This window comes from Anolis carolinensis, chromosome 3 (assembly GCF_035594765.1).
Source record: "Anolis carolinensis isolate JA03-04 chromosome 3, rAnoCar3.1.pri, whole genome shotgun sequence".
Classification (NCBI taxonomy): Eukaryota; Metazoa; Chordata; class Lepidosauria; order Squamata; family Dactyloidae; genus Anolis; species Anolis carolinensis.
Window position 1 is genome coordinate 2,080,203 of NC_085843.1, and position 27,846 is coordinate 2,108,048.

The 27,846-nt window shown below is 42.6% G+C and overlaps 1 protein-coding gene across 1 annotated transcript in view; it reads right to left on the reverse strand.

Annotated features, from left to right (window-relative positions):
• The window catches only part of rrm1 (ribonucleotide reductase catalytic subunit M1), a 42,580-nt gene that overhangs the window by 3,606 nt on the left and 11,128 nt on the right, over window positions 1–27,846 (reverse strand). Inside the window, exons 8-16 of the mRNA XM_062974386.1 lie at window positions 25,261–25,402; window positions 17,319–17,402; window positions 16,690–16,851; window positions 13,040–13,119; window positions 10,665–10,866; window positions 8,874–9,023; window positions 4,623–4,844; window positions 1,480–1,556; window positions 1,051–1,186 (exon numbers count right to left, since the gene is read on the reverse strand). Of these exons, the coding sequence (XP_062830456.1) occupies window positions 1,051–1,186; window positions 1,480–1,556; window positions 4,623–4,844; window positions 8,874–9,023; window positions 10,665–10,866; window positions 13,040–13,119; window positions 16,690–16,851; window positions 17,319–17,402; window positions 25,261–25,402 (1,255 nt within the window). The remainder of the gene's footprint in view (window positions 1–1,050; window positions 1,187–1,479; window positions 1,557–4,622; window positions 4,845–8,873; window positions 9,024–10,664; window positions 10,867–13,039; window positions 13,120–16,689; window positions 16,852–17,318; window positions 17,403–25,260; window positions 25,403–27,846) is intronic.

Consider the following 27,846-nt stretch of genomic DNA (forward strand, 5'->3'; position numbering starts at 1 on the left):
AGGGCAGGAGAAAAGAGGCCAAAGTTGTTTTTAGGAGGGCTTTGCTTGCATTTCTTCCCTAGGGCAAATGCATGCCCCAAAGCTTGTAAAAAATATATAGATTTCCCCCTACAAATACATTAATTTAATATATAAATTTTCCCCTCATATGTTTGCAAGCCTCTGCAAGTCCTATAAAGATATAATTTTCTATATATAGAGCAATGTCTAGATAGATAGATAGATAGATAGATAGATAGATAGATATTGATATAGATATTGGCCTTTTAAATATGCACACACACAGATGTCTAGATACATGTAAACATAGATAAATGGGACTTGCAAATATTGCAGGAGGGAAATGCACAGAGGATCTGCAAACTTTTCAGGGGGAAATGCAAATGTGAAATTAGTATATATAATTATAGAGCTATATCTAGCCCTGCAGTGATTATATAGGCATTGAATGTTTGCCTATTACTATGTTGGAAGCCGGCCTGAGTCCCCATGGGGAGATAGATAGAGCAGGATACAAAGGAAGTTGTTGTTATTGTTGATGATGATGATGACAGTGATGATGATTATTATAAAGTTATTGTTGATACCATATTGTTTTTGTTGACCCTACTTATGCACTTACAGAGTTAGCTTACTGTTTTTCTTTGAAATACGGTAAATATTCAAAAAACACTTACCCCACTTATGTCTCAGTTAATGTAATTTTATTGGTATCTATTTTTATTTTGAAATTTACCCGTAGCTGCCGCATTTCCCACCCTCGGCTTATACTCGAGTCAATAAGTTTTCCCAGTTTTTTGTGGTAAAATTAGGTGCCTCGGCTTATATTCGGGTCGGCTTATACTCGAGTATATACGGTAACTGATTTGGGAACTCCTAGAGTAAACATGCACACACACAAAGCAAACCTTTCCCCCATTCCCTTGCTATTTTCACTCCTTCCTCCCCTCTCTTTCACCCATTCTCAAAACTTTCTTCTAATGACATTCACACTAGGATGGACTGTGTCCCTTGCCTTGCCCAACGATGATCCCATTGCCGCTCCATTACCTGAAACTCTCCAGAAAGGACCCTCCGGGTGTAGATGTTGCTCGTGTAGGGCTCTATGGACTCGTTGTTGCCCAGGATCTGAGCCGTGGAAGCCGTGGGCATCGGGGCCACCAGGAGGCTGTTCCGGACCCCGTGCCTAAAGCGGGTGGACGGACAGAAAGAAGGAAGTATCAGTATCAGAAAGAGCTTGTTAAGCGAGGCCTAAGGTTTGCCCTCCAGGTGTTTTGGACTTCAACTCCCAGCATTCCTCACAGCCTCAGGCCCTTTCCTTTCCCCCCTCCGCCGCTTAAGCGCCGGAGGGGGAAAAGGAAGGGGCCTGAGGCTGTGAGGAATGCTGGGAGTTGAAGTCCAAAACACCTGGAGGGAGGGCCCAAGTTTGCCCATCCCTGTATCAATAACTCCTCAACCCCAAGAATGGCATCTACTCACTTTGCAATCTTCTCCTTCAACGCCTTCCAGTCCCAAAGGTCCGTCGGAACCACGTTCCACATGTCGTATTGTAGGATCTGTAGGAGATAAACACACACCTGGCATCAATCAAACCAAAAAGTACTGCTTTCCCGATTCTGGGCAAACATCATCCTCAGCAACCCTTACTTTCATGGGGAGTGCTTTATGGTTTAGCTGTGAATGCCTTTTAATTATTTGGTACTGTTTATTTATTTTATTTATTTACAGCATTTATATTCTGCCCTTCTTTCTCACCCCGAAGGGGACTCAGGGCGGATCACATTACACATATAGGCAAACATTCAATGCCTTTTAGCATAGAACAAAGACAAACAAACATAGGTTCCGAGCGGGCCTCGAACTCATGACCTCCTGGTCAGAGTGATTAATTGCAGCTGGCTTGCTCTCCAGCCTGTGCCACAGCCCGGGCCTGTTCTTACATGTATGTTTTAAAACTGTATTGAAATGCTTTTAATGTAAGCCGCTTGGAGTCTCCTTTGTGGAGAGAAAAAGCGGGCTTTAAATAAACATAATAATAATAACAACAACAACAATAATACGATTATAATGGTTAACAAAATTTTAATTCTTAGGTCAGTGATGGCCAACCTATGACACGTGTGTCAGCACTGACACACCTAGCCATTTTTGCTGACATGCTATTGCATGCAGATTGATTGGATGACTATGTCTTTTGTGGCCAAATGTGGTGTGATTTGTGGCCAAATGTGGGCCCGGGTTGTAGCGCAGGCTGGAGAGCAAGCCAGCTGCAACCAGCTGCAGTGAATCACTCTGACCAGGAGGTCATGAGTTCGAGGCCCGCTTGGAGCCTGTTTGTCTTGTCTTTGTTCTATGTTAAAAGGCATTGAATGTTTGCCTATATGTGTAATGTGATCCACCCTGAGTCCCCTTTGGGGTGAGAAGGACGGAATATAAATGCTGTAAATAAATAATAAATAAATTTGGTCCAGTGGTTTTGTTGTTTACTCCATGGGAATTATGCACATTACACACACACACACACACAATATCATTCTATTATTATTCTATTATTATTGTAGTATATTATCATTTTATTACTATAATATTATTATAATATTATTCATTATTCATGACTACATTGAAACTAGAATAGAGAGAAATCATCGTGGAAACTGCAAGAGGTACCATAGATTGTTGTACATGGAAATAATGGTAGTAAATAGTTTTTGATTTATTAAATACAGTTATATATTACAGTTATATATTTTTTGTTATTTAAACTATACACATTGCAAAATTATGGTTTTTTTGTCTCAAAGTGACACACCACCCAAGTCATGCTAGGTTTTTTGGTGAATTTTGACACACCAAGCGCAAAAGGTTGCCCATCATTGTCTTAGGTGATTCTTTTTGCAAACTGCCTTTTGTCCCACTCTGGAATAGAGACTGTATATAACTGAAATGTAATGTAATGTAATGTAATGCAGTGTATAATTGAAATACAGGGTGTTTGAAAAAGAACTCCCTAGTTTCCATTTAATTTAAATGGAAACGAGGGAGTTCTTTTTCAAACACCTTGTATAATATAATCAATGCAATGCAATGAAATACAACACAACACAATACACCTGGCCCTCCTTGTGGATTTCACTTTTACAAATTTAATTTCTCACAATTTGGATGGACATGTTTCCTCCAGGAATATCTAGTGGGGAATAATTCTCCTGGGAATCGTTCCCCCCGCCCAAACAATGTATTGATAAGTGAGATGGGAGAGGGAAGCTAGGATTTATTCATGTTATTGTTAGTAATTTAATAGATTAGTTTAATATATTTTAACAAATTATCCTAACACTCATTGGGAGAATGGGAGGGAACACTACTAAAATCTTTGGAGAGTCTATGTTTCTTCTATGTCCTTTAAACCTAATACAGCAGAGTCTCGCTTATCCAACATAAACGGGCCAGCAGAACGTTGGATAAGCGAAAACACTGGATAATAAGGAGGGATTAAGGAAAAGCCTATTAAACACTAAATTACATTATGATTTTACAAAATAAGCACCCAAACATCATGTTTTACAACAAATCAAGAGAAAAAGCAGTTCAATACACGGTAACTTTATGTAGTAATTACTGTATTTACAAATTTAGCACCAAAAATCACAATGTATTGGAAACATTGACTACTAAAAGGCAGACTGCATTGGATAATCCAGAACGTTGGATAAGCAAAGGTAGGATAAGTGAGACTCTACTGTAATCATGGGGCCGAGCTGTGGCGCAGGATGGTAAGCAGCTGCTGCAATAAATCACTCTGACCATGAGGTCATGAGTTCGAGGCCAGCCCGTGGCGGGGTGAGCACCCGTCAATTAAAAATAAAATACAGCCCCCGCTCGTTGCTGACCTAGCAACCCAAAAGATAGTTGCATCTATCAAGTAGGAAATAAGGTATCGCTTATAAAAAGTGGGGAGGCAAGTTTAACTAATTTACGACATTGGAATGAAGAAGTGCCGTCACAGTGGATGATGAAGCAGCTGCTCCCCCCTGTGGCCAGAATCGAATATCCCCTCAGGAGAAGGTTAAATTGCCTCTGCATCTGTCTGTCTGTCTGTGTCTCCGTTCGATGTGTTTATGAGTACTGAATGTTTGCGCTATATGTATGTAATGTGATCCGCCCTGAGTCCCCTTCGGGGTGAGAAAGAAGGGCGGAATACAAATACTGTAAATAAATAAATCCTCTCAGGAGAAAGTTAAATTGCCTCTGCATCTGTCTGTCTGTCTCTGTTCGATGGGCATTGAATATAAATATTGTAAATAAATAAATATCTTATGCTGGATCTTTCAATCCAATTGGTTGTCGTCTTTCGTTTTCTGCTTGGGGAGTGGAGATTTGATCTGACATCTTCTTTAGACTCCCGATATCGTCTGAGATATCTCCCGTCTTATTTTGAAATTTTCCTTGTTCCCTCTGGGAATCTTTTTATGCCTCTTTCCTACCGGCTGTTAAGAATTGTGGGTGTTGGAAGTCCAAAACACCTGGAGGGAAGGCCCAAGTTTGCCCAGGCCCACCAACATGCCAGGCTCCTCTGGAGTTGAAGAGACCATCTAGTCCGCCCAACCCCTTCTCGGACTCACCCCTTTGCTGAGGGGGCATCCCTCGTAGGTCTCGTAGGGTCCGCACTCCTTGGCGAGGTTGCAGCTGGCCTCCAGCGCGGCATAGTAGATGGTCTCAAAGATCTGCTGGTTGAGGAGCTGGGCCTCGGGGCTCTCGAAGGGGAAGCGCATCAGGATGAAGGCGTCCGCCAGGCCCTGCACCCCGATCCCAATGGGACGGTGCCGCTTGTTGGAGACTTCCGCCTTGTAGGCAAGAGAGAGAGAGAGAGAGAGAGAGAGAGAGAGAGAGAGAGAGAGAGAGAATGGGAGGGAACAAACAAAAAAGAAAGAGGAGCCATGAATCGCCAGAGACAGGTAGTGGTATGCTTAGGCCCTGCTATGTTTCCATACTTTCTGTATGGTTCTTTATTATTACCAAAGTGTACACATTATAACATAACTATCGGTATATAAAGCCACCCATTAACGGTAGTAATTTTATACCTTCTAATAAGAGTAACATGTATCCTATTTGGAAAAAAAACTTCCTGACCCTATGCAGAGATATAGTCTTACAATATTTTGTCCTATCAAAGCTCTTAACAAGCAATGCATATTTATTATCTATCTATCTATCTATCTATCTATCTATCTATCTATCTATCTATCTATATAAAATCAACATTAATAATAATAATAATTGTTATTATACAGTAGTCTCAGTTATCCAATATAAACAGGCCAGCAGAACATTGGAGAAGCGAAAATGTTAGATAATAAGGAGGGATTAAGAAAAAAGCCTATTAAACATAAAATTACATCATGATTTTACAAATTAAGCACCAAAACATGTTTTACAACAAATTGACAGAAAAAGCAGTTCAATACACAGTAATGTTATGTAGTAATTACTGTATTTACGAATTTAGCACCAAAACATTGCAACATTTACTACAAATCATTGACTACTAATTGGCAGACTGCGTTGGATAATACAGAACACTGAATAAGTGAAACTTGGATAAGTGAGACTCTACTATAATAATAATAATTATTGGTTATATCCCTCTTTATCTCTCCCACAGGAGACTCAAAGCGTCTTAAAATAAAAGCATTAACACACAATTTAAAATATAAAAATATTAAAACAGAATTAAATATCATTACCATTAAAAACAATTCAGATTAAATCCATAAAAACATATAAAACCACAGCAGCCCCAACATGACATTAAAAACCTTCTTTAAAAGCCTGTCTGAATAAAAAGGTATACAAAGGTGACCTAATTATATAATAATAATAATAATTATTATTATTATTATTATTATTTTATTTTTGTACCCCGCCACCATCTCCCCAGAGGGACTCGGGCCGGCTTACAGATATAAAACCAACATACAATAATATCGAATACAAAAACACACAAATAAATTTAAAAGGCATTAAAAATCACAATCATTATAAAACACTTGAGAAACATAGCAGTAAAAACATAAAACGAGCTGGGCAAAGTGCACTGAGTGGAACTTGTAAACAAGAAGGAAGTTAAGGTGCTACAAGGTCATGGGAAGAGCCTTAGACTGGGGTGAACACTGAGGCTATGTCAGGGAGTTAACCAAGAGGTACAACTGGTCAGAAGAACCCACTAGTACCAGTATACAGTGGGCGGAACTTCTTCAAAGGCCTGTTTGAAGAGCCAGGTTTTCAGGCTCTTCCTGAACACTTCCAAGGTGGCAGCTTGCCTGATTTCCCTGGGGAGCGCGTTCCAGAGCCGGGATGGGGGCCGCCACGGAGAAGGCCCTCTCCCTCGTCCCCACCAGCCGCACTTGTGACGGAGGCGGAAGCGAGAGGAGGGCCTCCCCCGATGAACGAAGGGATCATGCCGGTTCGTAGGGGGAGATGCGGTCAGAAAGGAAAGTGGGTCCCAAACCGTTCAGGGCTTTGTAGGTCAGCACCTGCACCTTGAATTGGGTCCGGAAGGAGAACGGCAGCCAGTGGAGCTCCTTGAACAGGGGCGTAGACCGCTCCCTGTAATTCGCTCCTGTTAGGAACCTGGCTGCCGCCCGCTGAACTAGTTGGAGTTTCCGGGCCGTCTTCAAAGGCAGCCCCACGTAGAGTGCGTTGCAATAATCCAATCTAGAGGTAACTAAGGCATGGACCACCGTAGCCAGATCAGACTTCACGAGGTATGGTCGCAGCTGGCGCACAAGTTTTAGTTGTGCAAAGGCCCTCCCGGCCACGGCCGACACCTGAGCATCAAGCGTCAGTGCTGAGTCCAGGAGGACCCCCAAGCTGCAATGGACCTGCGCCTTCAGGGGGAGTGCGACCCCATCGAGCACAGGTGGCCACCCAATACCCCGATCGGACATACGACTGACCTGGAGGACCTCTGTCTTGTCAGGATTAAGCTTCAGCTTGTTCGCCCTCATCCAGCCCATCACAGCTGCCAAGCACTGGTCCAGAATCCGAGGGGCTTCCTTGGAGTTCGGTGGAAAAGAGTAGTAGAGTTGAGTGTCATCCGCGTAGAGATGGCACCGCACTCCAAAACTCCGGATGACCTCTCCCAGCGGTTTCATGTAGATGTTAAAAAGCATGGGGGACAGAATGGAACCTTGCGGGACCCCACAGGTCAATGGCCAGGGGTCCAAGCAGGTGTCCCCCAGCTTCACCAACTGGGAACGGCCCTCCAGGAAGGACTGGAGCCACTGCAGAGCAGAACCCCCAAGGCCCATCCCAGAGAGCCGCCCCAGAAGGATACCATGGTCGATGGTATCGAAAGCCGCTGAGATGTCCAAGAGAACCAGCAGGGTCACACTCCCCCTGTCCAGCTCCCTGCGGAGGTCATCCACCAAGGCCACCAAAGCCGTCTCGGTACTGTGCCCAGGTCTAAAGCCGGACTGCGATGGGTCCAGAAAATCGGTGTCATCCAAGAACCCCTGGAGCTGAGAGGCAACCACCCGCTCCAGGACCTTGCCCAAGAAAGGAAGATTCGAGATTGGTCTGTAGTTATTTAGGATGGTCGAATCAAGGGAGGCTTTCTTCAAAATTGGCCTCACTATAGCCTGTTTTAGGGCAGATGGGAATTTGCCTTGAACCAGAGAGGCATTAATTATACTCGCAAACCAATCTCCCAATCCTCCTCTGGCCGATTTTATAAGCCAAGAAGGCACGATTTTATAAGCCTTGGCACAAAGTGGTCGCCCTCACAGCTCCAAGGATCTTGTCCACGTCATCCAGGTGAACAAGCTGAAACGAATCCCACAAGATAGGACAGACAGGTGCCTCGGTTAACTCACATGGCATTGCATCCAAGCTAGCGTCCAAGTCATGACGGATCTGAGCGACTTTGTCTGCAAAAAGGTGCGCGAATTCGCTGCACCGAGTTGCCGCGTCCTCGGGTGCCTCCCCACCCTCATGTTAAATATAACATTTATCATAACTTCGGTCTTCTTTCTGACAATTCATTTTTAATCACCCAAAGCTATTATGGGAAGAGAAGAAAACATCAATAATATAAAGACAATTAAAATTAATTAAATTAATTAAATGATCTCAGGAAATCTTGTCAAACATAGAGGAGATTTATAAATAGAAGACAACCAATACAGGGGAAAGATCTGTCGCAAAATGGTTTGGATAAGGATGGAAGTCAGACAAAGACTATATTATTTTTATTTTGTTTTGTGTGTGTGTGTGTGTGTATGTATGTGTGTGTGTGTGTGTGTGTGTGTGTGTGTGTGTATATATATATATATATATATATATATATATATATATATAGGTTTTCAAAGAGTTACAGTAAAAATGGGAGAACATTAAAGTCTTATAGGAAAGTAGGAAATATAAAGAGAAAGAGAAGGGAATATATATATATATATCTTTTTTTCCTTCTCTTTCTCTTTATATTTCCTACTTTCCTGTAAGACTTTAATGTTCTCCCATTTTTACTGTAACTCTTTGAAAACCTATAATTATTTTTTTTAAAGCTATTATGGACCAGTCTTTAAATATACTACCTATATATTCTGTGAAAAGGCTGCAAATTATTTTGAAAACGTTGCATTGTTTTATTTCTAAGGATACAAATCAAGTTATTAAACTGCAAAGCTTCGTAGTTTGGTCAACCATTCACCTACAGATAGAATATTTACTTTCCAGTATCTGGCACAAACTATTTGGGCAGCTGTTGCTATAGCATTCTGAAAGAACTTTTTGCATCTACTGGGCTGAGGCTATTTTTAAAAAAATCATCCCCCAAATGACTAAGCTTGGGATTTCTGCTTCCAACTGACCTCTGGGACAGGGTAGTAGTTGATATTGATGATCTTGTTCAGGTTCTGGACGATGACCCTGGTGACCTCGGCCAGCTTCCGGAAGTCATAGGTGTGCTCTGGAGTGACATACATGTTGAGGGCCAAAGAGGCCAAGTTGCACACCGCAACCTGGAAAGCAGAAGGACAGAGACCATGCTCAGTGGTGAAGAAACCAGGCCTGGGCAAACTTTGGCCCTCCAGGTGTTTTGGACTGCAACTCCCACAATTCCAAACAGCCGGTAGGCTGTTTGGAATTGTGGGAGTTGCAGTCCAAAACACCTGGAGGGCCAAAGTTTACCCAGGCCTGGGGGAGATGGATGCACACAGCCCAAAACACGAATCCAAGAACACGAAAGGCACTGCAGTCAGAAAAATCAGTAATACCAGAACATATGATAAACCAAACTGGGTCTAGAATATTATTTGGATCACTCTGACAATCACTTCGTCAAACACCGAGAAGCCAATGAAATCCACAAGCACATGGACTATTTCAAGAGAAAGGAGGAAACTATGAAAATGAACAAAATTTGGCTATCAGTATTGAAAAACAGCAGAATCAAGATAGTAACTAATGAATTAGCTAGACATAAGAGTATCTCCGGGCAGTAAACAATCAAGGACTAGTGAATGCCATCCAGGCAAAAGAGGTTTCCAGCCAGTAAACAATTCAAAGGGAACAAAGTCCAGGCAACTTCTAGGCAAATGCTCTCAGTAATTGACTATGCGATGATCTTCTTCGTTTCTCACAGGCTAATCAGCTTCTTCAGCAGGGTACAAATATTACATCTAACCTTCTTCTTGAACACTGTTTAATAAACTCACAGGATTCAGTTGTATTGTACAACCAAAACAACAGGAGGCTTTAATCTTCAGTTCCACTATTTACATCTGTCACACAATTCAGGATACACCGATCCACAATCACTTGTACTTACAAGATAGGATTCACTCACAAAGAGGTACATACACAGAAATAGCAAAAGATCACGAAGAGAAGAGTGAGCATTCCACTCTTTTTATTTATTTTTATTTATTTTTAAAATAGAGTGGAATACTCACTCTTCGTGATCTTTTGCTATTTTTATAGCCACCTGGTGACTTGTCATCACTAGGGGACAAATAACTGATTCATTTCTGCAATCCCCCTGGTATCTCATCAAACCCTATCAGTCATTCTTCAGGTGTTTATTTATTTACATTTATATCCCGCCCTTCTCACCCTGCAGGGAACTCAGAGCGGCCTTAGAAAAGGCACAATTCGATGCCACAAACATCTAATTGTGCCTTTTGTAAGGTGTTTTTCACATGTCTATCAGAACTGTATTTTACACATGGATTAAATGTCCAGGCATTACTATCCAACAAAGTATATAGACTCCACTTGCTTGACTACTATCAGATCCTCTGAAGATGCCAGACAGATGACAAGCAAAACGTCAAGAGAAAATGCTGCTAGAACACACTGGCCATACAGCCCGGAAACTGCACAACACTCAACAGATGTTCCTCACCCTCTGCCCACCAACACCCCCTCCCCCTCCCAAAAGGCCAGCCAACTGCCCAGAGCCTGGGCACCCTTCTCCTAAACAGGATTCCCTTTCTGAACGCTTTGGAAAATGCAAAGAACAAGGCACAGCACAATCCCTGTACCCAAAGGACTGACACCTGCAGTTTCATTTATCCCAGGCATGGGCAAACTTGAGCCTTCTGGGTGTTTTGGACTTCAACTCCAAAAGCAGGCCTTGGATCCCCACTCATGCGACCCACCTCGTCATTGCTGGTGTACTCCACGATCTCGGTGCAGAGGTTGCTGCACTTGATGGTCCCCAGGTTCTGCTGGTTGCTCTTCCTGTTGCAGGAGTCTTTGTAGAGCATGTACGGAGTGCCGGTCTCAGTCTGGGACTCGATGATGGCGTACCAGAGCTGCTGGGCCTTGACCACACGGCGCACACGGCCCTGCTTCTCATAGCTGAAACGATGCACAGGAGGACAAGGGCATCCCTTCACAATCCATTCAGGAGTCCCAAGTGTGGCAAGAGAACGCCCCAGACAAAAGCGAATGCTTTTAAATTCAGACTAAACAGTCATTTGTGAAGAGGTGTACATTTCCCTCAAAATCTTGTCTGCTATCAGGAGATCCTGCCTTTCGGACCTGCCACACTCTCTATTGTTCTTTCATATGCTTTTGCTACAGACCACCACAGCGGCCACTATGTAGAATACAGAATATCTTTACTGTCATTGTACAACGAAATTAAATTGTGGCACTTTACCTATGTTTCTGAGTTCGCAACTTATAATGTGCACTTTGCTAATCTATCATTGCAACCTCACTGTTTTTAATTCTATGTTTTTAGTAAGTGTGTTTCATTTTTCTGGTCAATGTTTAAATATTATAACTGGTGCATGTTATTGTTTATTGATGTATTGTACATTGTTATTGTTTTGTATCCGATATTTCTGTGAGCCGCCCCGAGGTGGCAGGATACAAATAAAATAATAATAATAATAATAATTATTATTATTATTATTATTAAATGCCACCTCCAATAATAATAATAATAATAATAATAATAATAATAATAATAATAATAACTTTATTTTTATACCCCACCCCATCTCCCCGGAGGGACTCAGAGAGGCTTACATGGGGCCATGCCCGACATAAAAATACAATAACAGCGATAAAACAATAAAAACAAAATTTCACATCGATAAGACATCAATGTCAGTAAAACAGTCATAAAAATCAATATACTGCATAAAATATTAAAAACGGGAGGCTAAAACAGATCTGGGCCAAAGTGCAGAAAGACATCACATGGGAGATGTAGTTTCATGGCTAAAATAATCAATAAAGTGCAAGTAATTATGGCCAGGCATCCTATTGTTGAGTGGGCAGATGAATCAACCTACAAAGATTAATCTTCGAATACACATTTTATATGTAGAATTACAAAAATAAAACACCCATCCTTCCACATTTTAATCACTATTGCACATGCCAAACGTGCTTCGGCATTTTACTGCATTGCTATATATATTTGGCTACGGCTACATACATTGCACATGCTTTTAGGTTCATATATGTAACAGGGAATGTGGGCAGAATGAGAAGCTGTTTGTTAGATCATGAATTAATTGGTGGAAGACAGCACAGCAAAATCCCATTAGCAAGGAATGCAGGCCTGTCTTGTTTGGCCTGAAGGATGGACGGACTTTTGTTTTGGGAAAAAGAAGTGAAGTCAAGGTTGTTCTCACAGGAAACCTCAAGAGAGTGGGGATGAGGCATTGTTTTGATTTCCTGGCCAATGAGAATCAAGATCAGGAAAAAGAATAATATACATTATGGGGAAATAGCTCAGGAAACATTGGAATGGCTCAATATATGAATAAATATGTGATTCTTGTGATACATGTCAGCTGTGACAATAGTTGGATATAGTTATTTGTTTCTAATTCTCTTGAATGGTACTTTACTCCCTCAAGGTGAGCCTATTTTCGGAGAGGGAAAGGCCTATATCTCACGTCAGTTTCCCCTACCTAAAAACTTTTTATTCAGGCTGGCTTTTAAAGGTTTTATAAATCAATAATAATAATAATAATAATAATAATAATAATAATAATAATAATAACAACAACAACACTGTAATAATAATAATATAATAATAATAATAATAATAATAATAATAATAATAATAATAATAATAATAATAATAATAATATAATTATAATAATAACCACTTTATTTTTATATCCCGCCCCATCTCCCCGAAGGGACTCAGGGTGGCTCACAACAGGGACAAGCCCGAAACAACGACACAACATATTTGACAAAACTTAAAACATTTCAACGATACACAAAATAAAATAATGGACAATACATTAAAATCCAAGCAGATAAAATCAGAGTAATTAAAAGCAAACCAGCGGGGACAGGTTTCATAAAATAATAATATTTTTATTTCTTACCTGCCTGCCCTCGTGGCTTGAGGAAGGTTACAGCATAATTAAAACACATAATCATTGTAAAAATTCTATAAATACACATATTAAAATGTACTTCTATGCTGCTTTTTCTCTCCTGGTGGAAAGAAAAAGCAGGGTGTAAATAAACATAATAGTAACAACGACAATAATACCTCTCATAGAGTTTTTCGAACTCCTCTCCCCAGACTTCATCCAGGCCGGGGCATTCGTTGGGACACATTAGAGACCAGTCCTGCAAAAGTGTCAAAAGAAGGTGACAAAGAGAAACCCTAATGATTGACCCAAAAAGCACTTCTTCATGCAGACAGCCTTCCTGCCCTTCTCAAGCTGGAAAACACAGATCCGCTGAGCCCTGTCCATTTTTAATCCTAATCGATTTCACTGGATGCAGCCACTGTGACTCAAGTGCAATCCTAACTCTATATAACCGTGCCTTGTGAAGGGACTCTGAAATATCACTTGCAAGTTAAAATAGAACATTCTTATTGCTCTGAGAAAAAAAACAAGGAAAGGTCTGACTATGACGATTTTTGTTCCCGGGTTATAAATGCCCTTTCCTAACTGGTTATATCATTAAAACATAGGAAAAGTTTATTAAACTGCAAAAAGAACCTTTGTGTTTGTGAGGGGGACATCATGCAGCACATTTTGGTCTGGTTTTTCAATGAATATCTGACGGGGTCTCAACCAAGTCAACCTAGTTTGTGGCAGCCACAAAAACCAAGTTTCTGGAGCAGAACGACTTTCAAAGCAAGGACCGCACATTTAAACAGGAAATAACACTTTAAAATCAGGAACAGAACATTTTCCATATTTTGTTATATAGCAATGATGGGCAACGTTTTGTGCTTGGTGTGTCAAAATTCACCAAAAAAAACCTAGCATGGGTGGTGTGTCACTTCGAGAAAAAAACCATAATTTCACAATATGTATAGTTTAAATAACAAAAATGTATAATCTATATATATAAAAGAGTGATGGCATCAGGGCAGTGGACAAAACAACAAAAGTACAGGCCCCCCAACCTCGAAATTTGACAACACAACCCATCATCCACGCCTCTAGGTTGATACAACAAAAAGAAAAGAAAAAGAAAGTCCTAATTAGAGGGAGAGCAATAATTTTTTTTATCCAATTGCTGCCAGTTTAGAGGGCTAATCTCTGCCCACATGGTTGCCTAGCAACCAGCCAAGGGACAGCCAGGCTTCAGTTAGGGGACAGGCAGATTTAGGCCTCACTTAGGCTTCTTCCACAGATTACCTGATTTTAACTGGATTATATGGCAGTGTAGACTCAAGGCCCTTCTACACAGCTCTATAACCCATTTATGATCTTACATTATCTGCTTTGCACTGGATTATCTTGACTCCACACTACCATATAATCCACTTCAGTGTGCATTTTATACAGCTGTGAAGAAGGGGCCTCATATAATCCAGTTCTAACCAGATAATTTAAAATTATCAATATACAGTAGAGTCTCACTTATCCAACATAAACAGGCCGGCAGGATAAGTGAATATGTTGGATAATAAGAAGGGATTCAGGAAAAGCCGATTAAACATCAAATTAGGTAATCGTTTTACAAATTAAGCACCAAAACATCATGTTATACAACAAATTTGACAGAAAAAGTAGTTCCATGTGCAGTAATGCTATGTAGTAATTACAGTAGAGTCTCACTTATCCAACACTCGCTTATCCAACGTTCTGGATTATCCAATGCATTTTTGTAGTCAATGTTTTCAATATATTGTGATATTTTGGTGCTAAATTCATAAATTCAGTAATTACTACATAGCATTACTGTGTATTGAACTACTTTTTCTGCCAAATTTGTTGTCTAAGATGATATTTTGGTGCTTCATTTGTAAAATCATAACCTAATTTGATGTTTAATAGGCTTATCCTTAATGCCTCCTTATTATACAACATATTCGCTTATCCAATATTCTGCCAGCCTGTTTATGTTGGATAAGTGAGACTCTACTGTACTGTATTTACAAATTTACCACTAAAATATCACAATGAATTTAAAACACTGACTACAAAAACATTGATTATGAAAAGGCAGACTGCGTTGGATAATCCAGAACTTTATATACGTGAATGTTGGATAAGTGAGATTCTACTTTAATATGAAATAATTACTGGGATAGAATAATGCAGAACAATATAATCTCTAAAACCAGGACAGTAAATAAACAGGGGAATTCCACACAGGAAACAATCAGGGCCAGCTAACACCTCCCAACAAAGTATTCCCATCATCAAAGTCTGGCAAATCCTGTTTTCTCAGGGCCACAGACAGTAGAAGCACATAAAATATCGCAAACAACACCACTCTGAAAACAAGGGAATTCCAGTCAGGAAACAATCAGGGCCAGCTAACACCTCCCAACAAAAAATTCACTCAGGGAGGAAGCAGCCAGGCTTTAAAGCTGCAAGGCCATTACATCCTAATCATTTTTCCTAATTGCAGCATTCATACTTGCCTCCAACAGACAAAAAAAACCAATCAGAAATATTGTATATTCACAACCTTTAGGAAATAATATCCCGATGGCGCAGCGTGTTAAAGCGCTGAGCTGCTGAACTTCTGGACCGAAAGGCTGCAGGTTTGAATTGGGGGAGCCGAGAGAGCCCCCACTGTTAGCCCCAGCTTCTGCCAACCCAGAAGTTCAAAAACATGCAAATGTGAGTGCATCAATAGGTACTGCTCCGGCAGGAAGGTAACGCCGCTCTATGCAGTCATCCCACATGACTTTGGAGGAGTCTATGGACAACGCTGGCTCTTCGGCTTAGAAATGGAGATGAGCACCAACACTCTGAGTCAGACATGACTGGACTTAATGTCTGGGGAAAACGTTTACCCTTGACCTTAACTACCACCAGTTCCTCAATACTTTATTTCCCATACCACCATATTTTGCCACAGCAACGCGTGGCCGGGCACAGCTAGTTGTAATATATAATCAAAAACTATTTACTACCATTATTTCCATGTACAACAATCTAGGGTACCTCTTGCAGTTTCCACACTGATTTCTCTCTATTCTAGTTTCAATGTAGTCATGAATAATGAATAATATAATAATAATATAATGGTAATAATATGATAATATACTACAATAATAATAATAATAATAATAATAATAGAATAATAACTGAATTATAATATATATATATATGTGTGTGTGTGTGTGTGTGTGTGTAATGTGCATAATTCCCATGGAGTAAACAACAAAACCACTGGACCAAATCACACCGAATTTGGCCACAAAAGACATTAGTCATCCAATCAATCTGCAGGCGGCAGCGTGTCAGCAAAACACGTGTCATAGGTTGGCCATCACTGTTATATAGTGTAGTTTACTTTCAAGGACGACTTGCCATCTTCTGATTAAGTTATGCAAATACATTGGGCTTGATGGATCTTTACCAGGCCTGGGCCAACTTTGGCTCTCCCCCCAGGTGTTTTGGACTTCAGCTCCAGTTTTGGACTTCAGTTTGCAGAAAAACAAAATCTTGGAGGTAAACAAATGGCCTCGCTTCAGTCCTCCCTCCAAGTGTTTTGGACTTCAACCCTCACAATTCCTAACAGTCTACTGGCTGTTAGGAATTGTGGGGGTTGAAGTCCAAAACACCTGGAGAGAGGGCCAAAGTTGGCCCAGGCCTGGTCTAACAGATTACATGAAGGCATGACCACACAAAGTGTGCATGCGACTTCATTCTGCCCGGTATTAAGCCAAGACGATGCTTCTTCTGACAAAAGGTTTCCCAGGTGAGTGGGACTCCCTACCTGGTTGGTCTCCACCCGCTTCATGAAGAGGTCCGGGATCCAGAGCGCAAAGAAGAGGTCCCTGGCCCGCTGCTCCTCCTTCCCGGTGTTCTTCTTCAGGTCCAGGAACTCAAAGATGTCAAAGTGCCAAGGCTCGAGGTAGATGGCAAAGGCCCCCGGTCGCTGGCAGAGCAAAGGGCACCAAGGTCAGGACAGGTCAGGTCAAGAGGGGCACCAGCAAGTCCCCCCTGTTGATGCACGCTGCCCCATTGCATATCTCTAGTCCTTTTTATTTCCCAAATTCAAAGATTAGAAATCAAGGAGACAAAAATTCAAGTTTAATTTCGCAGAACAACGAAGACAAGCCAAGATAGCGTCAAGAAAAAAGTGCCAAATTTCTTTTTTTCTGAATCATAGGCTTTAGTCTCAAACTGACGCAAACACAGACATGAGCACACATAAAAATAACTTTTTTTGTCTATAATTTTCCCTCTCAACTCTTTTGTTTTCTCTTTTTTTAAGTGTAAACAGTTGCCTGTGTTCTTAAACTATTTCTATTCATTATTCTTCCCCCTCCCATCTTCTGTTAGGTCAATAATAATAATAACAATAATAATAACATAACAACAATACCAACAAAAACAACGTACCTTGTTGCCCCCTTGGTCCACGTAGCGGGCTGTGTTGTTGTACACTCTCAGCATTGGGACCAGCCCATTAGAGTTCCCATTTGTCTGGGGAGGGAAGCAAGATGTGCAAAAAATTGGTTTTCACAAATGTGGCTGAATGTGAGAAAATTGTTGGGCTGTTTCATCCTATGTGTTGGTCTTGCAGAAATACTGTTCAACTACCTACAATGCTGGAAAGACATTAAGGTTTTAAAAAACCACAATGAGACCAGTTTTATTTTTTGGGGGAATGATGGACAATAACTAGAAAGGAAACATGGAAGATAGGACTACAATACTGGAAAATGGCAGCAAGAGTCATCTATATGCCGAGATGGAAAGGATCAGTCATTGCAATGCAAGAAAAAAAAGCTGACGAAGATTTGTGAATTAGCAAAAATGGACACACGGATGGATGCTGACCAAAGAGAAATCCCTGACCAGCTTCAAGAAAGACTGGGACTTGTTGTTATGATTGAGCCTCATGGCTCTGTTACTGACAGACGTGGGCGTAAGACTCCTCGAGAGTCAGATACTCTCGAGGAGCGAGAGAGAAAAAGACTGCGAGACATATTTGCAGCACCATCTGACGAGGAGTCTTTCGAAGGGTTTACGGAGAGAATGGAGGAGGGGCTGGTTAGCTCAGAGGAGGATGAGATGGATTGGACTCGGGTAAGGGAGGAAGTGGGTGCCACTGGCCATGATGGGACAGAAGATGAATGGGGACCTTCAGGATTAGACCCATGGTTTAGCTGGAGGGATGGGACGGGATCCACAGCTGGAGATGCTGTTGGGCGTAGTCAGAGGTGTTCCAGCTCTGACGAGGAAAGTGATGAGGAAACGCCCGGGTTAAGGAGGACAGCTGACAGTGATGAAGATTTGTAACTGGCATAAAATGGGGCTTGAGAGCAATTGCAAATTGCGTTGGGCAAGGTAATCTGGGCAAACGCTTGGGATCCGTGTGTGTGTGGGACGCTTCCCTGAAGACTTGTGTGCTTTCCTGTGCTGTGACGTAAGTTGATTGGAATCCAGGGTCAGACGGCGGGAGGGATTGTGTGGGCATTTGTTTGTGCAAACCTGTGCTTACTCTTATTAGCTTGACCTTCCGTCGTCTTCTTGACGGACGCCATCTCCTGCTTTGAGAACTCGGACTGAACTGACCACGGCTTGTCTTCCCCCCCTTCTTGGACTTGGAAAAACTACAAACGTCTGCTTCTGGCTTTGATCTACGGAACGGAACTGGTCTACTCAACTGCTACAATCCTTGGCTGATTTACTCGTGTTGGAGATCCTGTCTGCTGTGTGTGTGGGGGAGCGACGCAAGTTACTCTAAGCACAGTGTTGGCAGCAGAGAGGAATCTGCTGCCAATTAGTTGCATTCTTTGTATCTTTTGTTCCTTGGCTTTCGTTTCGTTTATACCCAGGCTGAAGCAAGCAGTTTGTTTTTACCCGGATTAAACTCCGGTTTAATCCGGTTTATCTTTTGAACATTTACTTTTGCCCCTTTTTGCTCCTAAAGGCAAAAACTGCCTGGCCCTTGTGTTTTACGGGCATTTTTGAGTTCTGTAATCTAATAAACTCTGTTACTTTGAATCTTGTGGCGTTCTGTCCTTGACAGATTGCCCAACGCCCATAAAAAAGTTTATTGCAGCAATAAACCCGTCAGGAAGACGATGGATGAGTTAAGGGCCAAAGTAGACCAATTGCAAACGGCTTTTACCGTTAGCCAAACAGCTCAGGCTGTGAAAGGACATGTTTTGACTCCTGAACGCTTTGACGGAACCAGGTGCAAGTTGCCAACCTTTTTGGCACAAGTGGAGCTTTATTTTTCTCAGCTCAGTGCTCATGCTTTTCCTACAGACACTAGCAAGGTGGCCTTTATTTTGAGTTTGTTGACCGGTCCCGCAGGACAATGGGCCACTAATTTAATTTTGGGAAATGACCCAGTCAAGGACAATTTGAATAATTTCAAAAAGTTGTTAACTGATACTTTTGGGGATCCTCTCCGCACGGAAAACGCTGGGTGGGCTCTGTATCGGTTGAAACAGGGAAAGGGGACTGTTTTGGATTACTTAAATAAGTTTAACCTGTATCGCCACCAGCTGGATTGGGGGGAAAATGCATTCATGCTTTTATTTACTGCCGGGTTAAGTGATATGCTCCAGGATGAATTAGCACGCTTGGAGCCGGCTGAAAGCTGGGACGCCTTAGTAGCTAAGGTGCTGCGTTTAGACGCAAGGTTCGAGGCTCGTAAACACTCAAAAGCAATGTGTGCGCCACCCATGCATGTAACCAGGGCACCTGTGGTGATGGGGGAAGAGCCCATGGAGCTTGGGGTCTTTAAAAAGCTGTCTACAGAGGAAAAGAGCCGTAGGAGGCAGCTGGGCTTGTGTTTGTACTGTGGGAATGCTGGGCATTTTGCCAAAAATTGTAATGTGAAACCTTCCCAGTTTTCGGGAAAAGGCCAGCCCTAGTGCGACGTGAGTCCAACGCACTAGGGCTCCTCAAGCAGTCAACTGAGGGGAGGAAGCATGTTTTCGTACCCATTACATTATCTGTTGGGGGAAGGGAACTTGTTTCTACTTTGGCACTGCTGGACTCAGGGGCTACGGTCTCCTATGTAGATATTGAGTTTGCTAAGAAGCATGGCATTCCTAGAGTGCGCAAGGCATGCGACGTGTGGGTGGAAGGAGCAGATGGGAGACTGCTGGAGACTGGGGTGGTTAACCATGAAACCTCAGCAGTAACGTGGGAGGTGCAGGGAGTAACGGGAACGTTTGTGTGGGATATTACGAGCTTGCCTAGATATGATGTGATCCTGGGGATGGATTGGCTAGCTGTAGTAAACCCACAAGTAGATTGGGCAACACGTAAAGTGATCTTAAAGAGGCAAGATTGTTGCACTCTAAATGTTACTCATTCTGATATGGAGGGAGTGCCTGCTGAGTATGGGGAGTTCTCTGATGTATTTTGTAAAAGAGAAGCGGACAAATTACCACCGCACAGGCCATATGATTGCGCCATCAAGTTGGCAGAAGGTGCGAAACTGCCAGCAGGGAGGCTGTATGCCTTGACTGTACCGGAAAGGCAAGCTTTGCGGGAGTTTCTAGATGAAAATTTAGCCAAGGGGTTTATTCGCCCATCTAGTTCTCCAACTGCGGCACCAGTATTCTTTGTAGCCAAAAAGACTGGGGAACTTAGGCTGGTCTGTGACTATCGGATCCTAAACAAATACACCATTCGGGATAGGTACCCGCTCCCTTTAATCTCGGAACTGTTATCAAGGGTGCAAGGGGCTAAGGTCTTTACCAAGCTTGACCTGCGGGGGGCCTATAACTTAATCCGTATACGGGAAGGGGATGAATGGAAGACGGCATTTAACACGTGTTTCGGATGCCACGAGTTCCGAGTCATGCCTTTTGGGCTTTGTAATGCTCCTGCGGTATTCCAGAGGTTCATGAACGATGTGTTCAGGGACCTAATTGATCAATTTTTAGTGATTTATTTGGATGATATCTTGATTTTTTCTAAGGACGAGAAAGAACATCGTCAACATGTCAAGCAGGTTCTGCACCGACTGCGGGCTAATGGGCTTTTCGCCAAGGCTTCCAAGTGCGTCTTTCATGTGCCTGAAGTGGAGTTCCTAGGTCATGTAGTGTCAGGTAGGGAACTTAAAATGGACCCACATAAGGTTGACGCCGTCAACTCATGGCAGGAGCTGAAGACTAAGAAGGATGTACAAAGGTTCTTGGGTTTCGCTAATTACTACCGGGAGTTTATTCCGAATTTTGCAAAGCTCACGGTACCTTTGACGCAGCTTCTGCGCAAGAAACAGCCATTTGTGTGGGGGCGGGAAGCTCACGAGGCGTTTCTACAACTAAAGTCTAGTTTTCAATCGGACAACATACTAACCCATCCTGATGTTGACAGACCGTTCGTGGTAGAAGCGGACGCTTCTAGCTACGCGTTGGGGGCTGTATTGTCTCAGAAGGATTCCTCAGGGACCTTGCGTCCCTGTGGATTTTACTCGCGGCAACTAACACCCTTCGAGCAGAACTATACCATATGGGAGAAGGAGTTGTTGGCGATTAAGGTGGCGTTTGAGGTGTGGCGGCACTGGCTTGAAGGGGCACGGCACCAGATCGTGGTCAGATCTGATCACAAGAACTTAGAGCACTTGCAAACAGCAAAGAAGTTAAACCAGCGTCAAATCCGCTGGGCTTTGTTTTTCTCCAGGTTTAACTTCAAGGTGCAGTTCGTGGAGGGGAAGGCAAACTTGCGGGCCGATGCTTTATCCCGCAAGCCGGAATTTAAGACCAATGAGCAGGTAGTATGTCAGACCATCTTGCCTACTGCCTCTCTGTGTGTTGTAGATAATGAGCTTGGGTTACATGACCAGATCCTTGAGGCTCAGAAGGATGATGTGTGGACTCAGGAGCAACTGATGCTGCTCTCTGCAGGTAACCGTACCATACTGCCGCATCTCCAGGATCAAGACGGGGTATTGGTGCGTAGGGGGCAGGTTTACGTACCAGTAGGGACCCTCAGGTTGGAGGTGATTAGAGCCCACCATGACGAACCCATGGCTGGGCACTTTGGCAGGTTCAAGACCGTACAGCTTATCACCAGGAGCTACTGGTGGCCAAAGATGCGGCAAGACATTCTGCGCTTTTGTGACAGCTGCGCCGTTTGTCAGCAGAGTAAGACGCCTGTTGGGCGCCCTAGAGGGTTGTTATCGTCTTTACCTGTTCCGGAGAGGCCATGGCAAATCATTTCCATGGATTTTATTTCAGATTTGCCTAAGTCTGGGGGTTATACTTGTATTTGGGTGGTGGTGGATTTATTTAGTAAACTGGCTCATTTTATTCCTTGTTCAACCATTCCGGCGGCCCCTACGTTGGCCTTACTATTTACAAAGCACATCTATCGTTTGCACGGAGCACCCGAGGTGATTATTTCAGATAGGGCTCCGCAATTTGTGTCACGCTTTTGGAAACACTTCCATGAGTGTTTGGGGACTAAGTTAAACGTGTCTTCAGCTTTCCATCCGCAAACGGATGGACAGTCGGAACGGGTTAATGGGCTCTTAGAGCAGTATCTGCGTTGTTTTTGTTTAGATCAACCCACGGCTTGGGTAAAGTGGTTACCGGTGGCGGAATTTGCTTACAACAATGCGGTGCACACGTCTAGTCAGCATACGCCATTTGAGCTAACTTATGGTTTTCACCCACGGGGAGGTGTGGCGCCGTCGACCAATGTGGTCTCTTCGGACCCTGTGTACCGCTCTTCGGAAATGGCTGCATTGCATGATGTTGCCCGTCGCTTACTGTTGGAAGCTAAGGCAACGCAGAAGACTCAGGCTGACCGCCACAGGCAGGCAGGGGAGGAGTTGGAAGAAGGGGATTTGGTGTGGTTATCTTCCAAACATATTAAACAGGCTGGGGGAAAGTTTGCGCCTCGGTATTTGGGTCCCTTTCCTATCGTTAAAAAGATTTCTTCTGTTGCGTTTCGTTTGCGTTTACCGTCTAGTTTAAAGGTCCATCCAGTCTTTCATCGTTCGCTGTTGAAACTTGATACCTCTAGTCGTCGTGGTGCTATAGCGGAGGGTATCACTGCCACTTCTCCGCCATCGGGGGAGGAGGCCTTTGTGAGAGGGGATAGTGTTATGATTGAGCCTCATGGCTCTGTTACTGACAGACGTGGGCGTAAGACTCCTCGAGAGTCAGATACTCTCGAGGAGCGAGAGAGAAAAAGACTGCGAGACATATTTGCAGCACCATCTGACGAGGAGTCTTTCGAAGGGTTTACGGAGAGAATGGAGGAGGGGCTGGTTAGCTCAGAGGAGGATGAGATGGATTGGACTCGGGTAAGGGAGGAAGTGGGTGCCACTGGCCATGATGGGACAGAAGATGAATGGGGACCTTCAGGATTAGACCCATGGTTTAGCTGGAGGGATGGGACGGGATCCACAGCTGGAGATGCTGTTGGGCGTAGTCAGAGGTGTTCCAGCTCTGACGAGGAAAGTGATGAGGAAACGCCCGGGTTAAGGAGGACAGCTGACAGTGATGAAGATTTGTAACTGGCATAAAATGGGGCTTGAGAGCAATTGCAAATTGCGTTGGGCAAGGTAATCTGGGCAAACGCTTGGGATCCGTGTGTGTGTGGGACGCTTCCCTGAAGACTTGTGTGCTTTCCTGTGCTGTGACGTAAGTTGATTGGAATCCAGGGTCAGACGGCGGGAGGGATTGTGTGGGCATTTGTTTGTGCAAACCTGTGCTTACTCTTATTAGCTTGACCTTCCGTCGTCTTCTTGACGGACGCCATCTCCTGCTTTGAGAACTCGGACTGAACTGACCACGGCTTGTCTTCCCCCCCTTCTTGGACTTGGAAAAACTACAAACGTCTGCTTCTGGCTTTGATCTACGGAACGGAACTGGTCTACTCAACTGCTACAATCCTTGGCTGATTTACTCGTGTTGGAGATCCTGTCTGCTGTGTGTGTGGGGGAGCGACGCAAGTTACTCTAAGCACAGTGTTGGCAGCAGAGAGGAATCTGCTGCCAATTAGTTGCATTCTTTGTATCTTTTGTTCCTTGGCTTTCGTTTCGTTTATACCCAGGCTGAAGCAAGCAGTTTGTTTTTACCCGGATTAAACTCCGGTTTAATCCGGTTTATCTTTTGAACATTTACTTTTGCCCCTTTTTGCTCCTAAAGGCAAAAACTGCCTGGCCCTTGTGTTTTACGGGCATTTTTGAGTTCTGTAATCTAATAAACTCTGTTACTTTGAATCTTGTGGCGTTCTGTCCTTGACACTTGTTTATCACATTTTTTTCAGCAAAAACAGGGGGCAAACATCAACTGTTGGGACTGATGAATCAGAGGAATGATATAAGTGTGGTTATGCAGTTCTATAGGGAACAGGATAATATGGAGCAAAAATAAACAAAAATCAACATTTGCAGAATAGTTTCTGTATAGTTGTGTCTAGGATGAAAATTATGAAAATCTGCTTTCCTTGTATTGTTTTTTTAAAAATTAATTAATATATTGCCTGCTTGCTCTCTTCTCTGGCTCTGAAAAGGCTCAATGCTGGCTTTATTGGTCGCATAATATTTTGATAACTATTTAAAATGAACCTTGAGGGTGGTTTTATAAAATTTATGCTTAATGTTTTTATGTAAGATGTAAATTAATTGGAAGGTTATGTCATAATTTAATTTTTGTTATATTTTATTGCAGTTGTTGCTTCTTTCTGGTATAATAATAATAATAATAATAATAATAATAATAATAATAATAACTTTATTTTTATACCCCGCCTCTATCTCCCCAAAGGGGACTCAGGGCAGCTTACATGGGGCCAAGCCTGAATAAAAACAATAACAATATAAAACACAACAATAGACAAAAGACATGCACAATTAAAAAATTTAAACATTAGCCAATAAAAAACAAGAACTAATAAAAACATGGATTAAAATGGAGAGATTGTAAAAGTAGACTGGGTAAGGTGCACCATATATATATTGTAAACACGAGGTGACTGATAAAAGTGCTGCAAATTCTTGGAAGTGCAAATTGGGATGGGAATAGACCCTGTGTCTATATCAAGTTGACAAAGGTAAAAAGTGCAAACCGGTACAAGAATGGTCACAGATACAGATTGCTTCTGGATTAGCAATCTTTATCTAAAGGCCTGAGTAAAGAGCCAGGTTTTCAAGCTCTTTCTGAATGCTACCAGGGTGGGGGCTTGCCTGATCCAATTGGTTCGTTTCTATATTGGTACTTATGATTGTATTCAGCATTGCATGTTTGCAAGTACAATAGAGGATACACCAGCAACACAGCCACTAAGTGTTTTGGAAAGCAGTCACTTGCAGGAAACACGAGAGCCCAGCGTGGCCATGTTCAAAACGGCAACTCACCCCTGCGATGTAGCTCCCGGTGGCGCGGATGCAGCTGACGGCGAGGCCGATCCCTCCGGCCGACTTGGAGATGAGCGCACAGTGCTTGAGTGTGTCGTAGATGCCTTCGATGCTGTCGTCCTTCATGCACAGCAGGAAACAGCTGGAGTGAAGCAAAGAAAATGCACACCATGCAACAAAGACCACAGGGAAGCCACAACTGCAAGGATTCCTTAGCACGGTGGTTCTCACCCTGTGGGTCCCCAGATACTTTGGCCTTCAACTCCCAGAAATCCCAACAGGTGATAAACTGGCTGGGATTTCTGGAGTTGAAGGTCAAAACACCTGGGGACCCACAGGTCGAAAACCACTACCTTAGCAAAACCCATGCATTTCCCAGCCACTTTTAAGCATGAATTGTAAATGCGTGTCTTGTGTTTAATCTGTTTTTTGTATTTTAATATGTATTCTATAGAAATACTTTTTATAGAAATATGTATATACAATTTGTACAATGTTTAAGTTTTAATTCTGGAGTATATTGATTTGGATTTGTAATTTTATGTGTTTTTAATATCATTGTTTTGGTTCTGCCTTATGAAGTTGTTTATTATGTGTACTATATTTAAGGGTTGTTGTATGTCTTTCGGGCTGTGTGGCCATGTTCCAGAAGCATTCTCTCCTGACGTTTCGCCCACATCTATGGCAGGCATCCTCAGAGGTTGTGAGGTATGGAGAAAACTAAGCAAAGAGGTTAATATATATCTGTGGAAAGTCTAGGGTGAGAGAGGTCAGTGTGAATGTGTAGTTAATCACTTAAATTAACTACACATTAACTAACATACCACAACCCTGTGATCCCGGCCATGAAAGCCTTCGACAATACTATATTTAACTTTGCTGTATGGTATTTTTTGACAATTAAATGTTGTTTATGTTCATGTTGGAAACCGCCCTGAGTCCTCTCAAGTGGTATATAAAGTGTTTATTGTTGTTGTTGTTGTTGTTGTCATTTTTATGCTGTAACCCGACTCGAGCCATGAGGAGAGGCGGATAAGAAATAAATTTTATTATTATTATTTGTAACACTGTATTCCACTTCATAGGCCAACATTATTTATTTATTTTATTTACAGCATTTATATCTCGCCCTTCTTTCTCACCCCGAAGGGGACTCAGGGCGGATCACATTACACACATAGGCAAACATTCAATGCCTTTTAACATAGAACAAAGACAAACAAACATAGGCTCTGAGCAGGCCTCGAACTCATGACCTCCTGTGAATCATTGCAGTTAATTGCAGCTGGCTTGCTCTCCCGCCTGCGCCACAGCCCGGGCCCATTACTGTTCTTATTAAAAGCATACCTTTATATAACTTTGGCAACCTGTGGTCATTGGGTGCATCTGCACTGTAGACTTAATGCAGTTTGACACCACTTTGTGCCAAATCAATCATTCATAGGTATAGGCGCTGATGTCAATAAGTACCCGGTGTTTCCCTGACTGTGTTGTCGAAGGCTTTCATGGCCAGGATCACAGGGTTGTGGTATGTTTTCCGGGCTATATGGCCATGTTCCAGAAGTATTCTCTCCTGACGTTTCATCCACATCTATGGCAGGCATCCTCAGAGGTTATGAGGTATGGAGAAACTAAGCAAGGAAGATTAATATATATCTGTGGAAAGTCCAGGGTGAGAGAAGAACTCTTTGTCAGTTGGAAGCCAGTGTGAATGTTGCAGTTAATCACCTTAATTAGCATTGGAAAGGTTCATCTCCTGGCTATTTCTGCCTGAGGGCATCCTTTGTTCAGAGTCATTAGCAGCCCTTGGAACTCAGGGTGTTGCTTCTTATTTACTGTTCTGATTTTTGAGTTTTTAAATACTTGTAGCCAGATTTTGTTCATTTCCATGGTTTCCTCTTTTCTGTTCACACTGGCTTTCCAACTGGCAGAGTTCTTCTCACACCCTGGATTTTCCACAGATACATATTAACCTTCCTTGCTTAGTTTCTCCATACCTCATAATCTCTGAGGATGCCTGCCATAGATGTGGGCGAAACATCAGGAGAGAATACTTCTGGAACATGGCCATACAGCCCAGAAAACATACAACAACCCTGTTTTCCAGACTGTTTATCACTCTGCAATAACTAGAACAACACATTTTGCTTCAATTGCTTCTTTCCCGGTAGCAGTAAGAGAGAGCCTCACTCACTGGCGGTAAACAAACGCCCTCACTCATTAGCTGCAATAACTACAATAATAATTTTAATTCAACTCCTGATGTCCCATTAGCAGTTTGCAGTAAAACAAAATCTTGGAGGTAAGCAAATAGCCTCGCTTCAGTCCTCCCTCCAAGTGTTTTGGACTTAGTTATTTAATTACAGTATTTATATTCCGCCCTTCTTTCTCACCCCGAAGGGGACTCAGGGCAGATCACATTATACACACACAGGGCAAACATTCAATGCCCATATACACATAGAACCGAGACAGAGACAGACACAGAGGCAATTTAACCTTCTCCTGAGGGGATGTTCGATTCTGGCCACAGGGGGAGCAGCTGCTTCATCATCCACTCTGACGGCACTTCCTCATTCCAACGTC